This window comes from Nicrophorus vespilloides, unplaced genomic scaffold (assembly GCF_001412225.1).
Source record: "Nicrophorus vespilloides isolate i.1.1-1 unplaced genomic scaffold, Nicve_v1.0, whole genome shotgun sequence".
Lineage (NCBI taxonomy): Eukaryota > Metazoa > Arthropoda > Insecta > Coleoptera > Silphidae > Nicrophorus > Nicrophorus vespilloides.
The window spans coordinates 1-4542 of NW_017096380.1; the positions used below are offsets into that span (position 1 = coordinate 1).

Consider the following 4542-nt stretch of genomic DNA (forward strand, 5'->3'; position numbering starts at 1 on the left):
AAGTAGAATACAAAGAAGAACCAATCGTACAAAAAGCCGTAGTTGCCAAGACCATCGTTGCCGCTGCCCCAGTATACAAAGCCTACCACCATTAAGAAAATGTTATTGTTGAAATTATTTATTTAATTATAAAATTTACATCTCATAAGCAAATAGTCGTTTTAATTAGACCAAACTGACAAAAAAAACAAAACAAAATTATCGAAAATGATTTGAAATTATATCGATATTTTCTTGTAGTAGAACAACAATTCAAGAAATTTATAATAGAAATTTGCTGAAAGAAATATAAAATATCTTAAATGAATATATCAATATGAAAATAATTATCTTAGATAGGTTTTTTAAACTGCCTCTTAAATATATCTCAAAAGAATCTAAAATAACCTCACTGTTCCTCTAGTCTTCGATAACTTAACATTAATCTTTAACAATAAGATACAGACTACAGTCTTCTATTATTTATATTTATTTACAAGTGAAAATTATTAATTATTCTGAATATTTATGGAAAGTATTTTTTTGTGTGCTGTTAGTTTCCAGTTTTATTCTATATTTGTAAAGTCCCCGGCCATAAAGTTATTAATCAAAGTCGTGTTTAATATATTATTAATTTAAAAATTATAATTGATACTTAATTTACTAAATACTTTTTTTCAGAAATAATAATGAATGATTTATTTATCTGAACTAATTTATATTTTGAAACGAGCAAAATGCTATTGACCGCAGTATATCACCCAATCTATAATTAAAATATATCATATTAAAATTACTCGGCAGAATAATAAATAGGTTAGTTAACCAATTTAGTAAATGTTGTTCGTATGTAATGAGTATATTTTACGAGCACTTAAATGCGAATTGTTAATTACATTTATGTTAATAATATTTTTAGGGCGACTAATAACCGAATGGTTAAGTCCGGTTCGAATCTTGGTAAAGCCAGGACCCTTTTGGCCAATAGGGCCATCGTTCATCAAATATGAACAGTCAAATGAATGGGGTTCAGCATATGGACCTTCAGCCAAGTCGATGGACAATGACAGTGTTAAGAATAGCAGCATATTCAGAGTCAAAGGATATAGTGAAATCGCAGGGCACCAATATACTACTAAAGTTAACCTACAGGACGACAACCAACCAACAAATTAAAAAATCAAATCATCATAATGGTAACTATCCACCGGGAAAGATTATCCATTTAATGTAACCGCGATATAATAATTTATTGGCCAGACTGGAAATATAAAAAAAAATACTATTAAATAAATAAATGATAATAATAACAACTAAATAATAGAAATAACTCTCAAAATAAGTAAATAAATTCTAACACAAATTATTAAAAAAATAAATATATTAACATGCTGGCCAATGGGCTATCGACCGGGGTCTTTCCGCCCGGGAAATAATTTTTTATTATGGACCAATAACAATATATACATATGAAAAATAAAAGAATGAGGGAAAAAAGCAGCGGAGTAGGAACAAGTGGGTATCAATCGAGGGACATTATGTATTGGAATAGGGATAATGTGGGATATTTAAATTTGGGAAGTATATTTGGGTTTCGAGGGACACATAATTTAGAGAGGGAGGCGATGTTGGACTGTTTGGATTTAAATTTCAAGGAGAGGGAAAGGTATAGGTCGAGGAGAGGGACTATTTTGGTTTTGGAGTATAGGAGATCATTATGAAGTGTAGAGGATTATTAGGATGTCGTATTTTGGTGAGGCTACGAAGGACGGAACGTTCCGATACGAACAGGTTTTTTAGGACAGGATTCCGACATTGGGAAAGTAGTGGGATACCATAGGCAAGGATAGGACTGTATTATGATTTGTTACAACAAATATTATTATTTTATTATTTTTGATAATGCATAATATACTATTATTCTTCTATTATTTGTATATATAAACTATTTCTAATAGCTTTGGTATGTTAATAATTGATAGTGATTTTTGCAAAATTGTCGTTTATTAATTATAAATTTAAATTTTTTATTTACGGTTTATTTTTTTGTACAATTTTGATTTCATATTTATGATTTGCATATACATAATGCCGCAAGCGCACGAAAATATTTAGCAAATTTGATTGTTTCAAGTTCAAATTATAAATTTCTAGTTTGTAATAAACTCATCGAAGATGGAATGGTAAGGATTGATATAAAATTGAGTGAATTGTATCACAAATATAAAATACAAATATAAGTTGACAATTAATTTTCGTTACTATATTAATAAATATTAGGTTGAAATAACAGATTAAAAAATTTAGTGTCCTTCTTATAAATTGAATGTCGGACATTTAAAAAATATAATATGTAATCGATTGACCGTTGGTTAATTAAAAATAGGTATTATAATTTGATCTATTGAATTATCTATATAATACATTAACGTACATTATCAAATGAGAGATTACAATTATACAATCTGGCAATTTTTAATTATTTTGAAACATATGTCTACTCTCTAGAGCTTTTTGCAATTATCGCCAATTAAACGTTAGTTATATTTTTACTTATGTATTATATTTAATGCACCGAGGATTAGATATCTGGCCAATATCAATTTTATTATTTTTGATAAACATTAACCCCTCTCAGTATATTTTTTTCAGATATATTCACTCTCTCGACTTACCGATCTGAAAGTTATATTAGTTATATCTGTTGAATTACCTTTATAATAAAATAATTAATTAATTATTTAGACTATATATAAATGACTTATCAGTGGGCAGATAAAGGTGGATATTTTTATTTATTATTTTTTCTTGTATGCTACTTGTTATCATGTATAATTTGTTATATATTATTTAGTTATAAATAATTATTGTCCTTATTATTTATAATTTAATTATTTTAAAAATTCAATATCCAGTTGACACAGTCAAGATTCTTTTTGTACAGTTTATTTTCGTATGTATTCAATTCCACACATTATGCGAGATATTGCTGTATTAACAAATATAAAAAAATTAAAGCAAATATTATCCTCCTATACTTTCCCAATATATCTACTCAACTGTATTTTCTAAATTAATTAGGCGTAAACAATTGCTTTGGGCGCATTGCATCGTGATATATATTAAAAAAATTCAAGATCAAACAGTAAATTATTAACTGGTACGTTGTTATGTAACGTATTAATGGAATTCGAAGTGGAACGGATTCATATAAAAGTGAGAGCATTTTTACCAAACAGTATCGAATTGTATCACAAACATACAACATGTTCGCTAAGGTAATTATATTATTCAATTAAGAATAAAACTAACAATTCCTTATTTTCATTAGATTTTGGCTGTTTTTGCTTTGGTGGCTTGTGCTCAAGCTGGAGTCTTCGAACTTGGACATGGACACCATGCCACTTCCTACTCCTCCCTCAGCGATGCTCCAGTAACTCACTACGCTTCTGCCCCAGTTGCTGCTCACTACGCCGCACCAGTTGCTGCTTACCACCATGCCCAAGCCTTCGTTAAGACCGTCGCCCCAGTAGCTCACTACGCTGCCCCAGTTGCTGCTCACTACGCCGCTCCAGTTGCCGCTTACCACCACGCCCCAGCTGTAGTCAAGACTGTTGCTCCAGTTGCTCACTACGCCGCCCCAATCGTCAAGGCCGTCCACCAAGAAGTATACCCAGACACCCACCCACAATACGCTTACCAGTACGGAGTCCAAGACGCTCACACCGGTGATGTAAAGAACCAACACGAAGAACGTGACGGCGATGTGGTCAAGGGATACTATACTTTGGTCCAACCTGATGGTGTCACCCGTACCGTCCACTACACCGCTGACTCCCACAACGGATTCAACGCTGAAGTAGAATACAAAGGAGAACCAATCGTACAAAAAGCCGTAGTAGCCAAGACCATTGTTGCCGCTGCCCCAGTATACAAAGCCTACCACCATTAAGAATATTTTATAGTTGTAAATATTTATTAAACTTGATAAAAGATAATCGTTATTTATTTAATTTAATTTATTTAAATTAATATCTACATTTAAGTAACAGTACATTCGTCAAGTGTGGTAAAAAAACAACTAGTTACGTAGGGTGGCCCATCGGATACGCGGATTTAATCTTGAAATGAAACAGAGTAATTTATTATTTAATTGAGAAATTTTTATTGATTTTTAAAGTAGACATGTTGAGATTAATTATGGAACATGTCGGCCGCCTGCACTGTGCGGTATACCCAGACCCTTTTGATAAAATTTTCAAAAACTTTTTGCAACTCTGACCCAACTGAAATAACACGTTGGATTTCTGTTTTCAGTTCAGGAGTTGTTTATGGTTTGTTAGTATAAACCTTGGACTTTACAAAACCTCAAAAGAAAAATCGCAATTAATCCCACAAAAGTTAGATCATTCTATTTATGGGTTCGTCGTTTTACAAATTTGCTAAAGTTTTGCGGAGACTGTTCTAAAAGTTTTTTTAAAACATTATCTTTAGCGATGAAACTTATTTTCATTTGGATGGTTTTGTTAATAAGCAGAATTATCGAATTTGAGACGAATGTAA

The 4542-nt window shown here is 31.2% G+C and overlaps 1 protein-coding gene across 1 annotated transcript; it reads left to right on the forward strand.

Annotated features, from left to right (window-relative positions):
• Positions 1–3460: 3460 nt before the first annotated feature.
• Positions 3461–3931, forward strand: LOC108556862 (larval cuticle protein A2B-like; the record flags this gene model as incomplete). Its single annotated transcript, XM_017913144.1, has 1 exon — positions 3461–3931. A coding segment is annotated over one exon (471 nt), but the record flags the coding sequence as incomplete, so codon positions are not given.
• Positions 3932–4542: the final 611 nt, after the last annotated feature.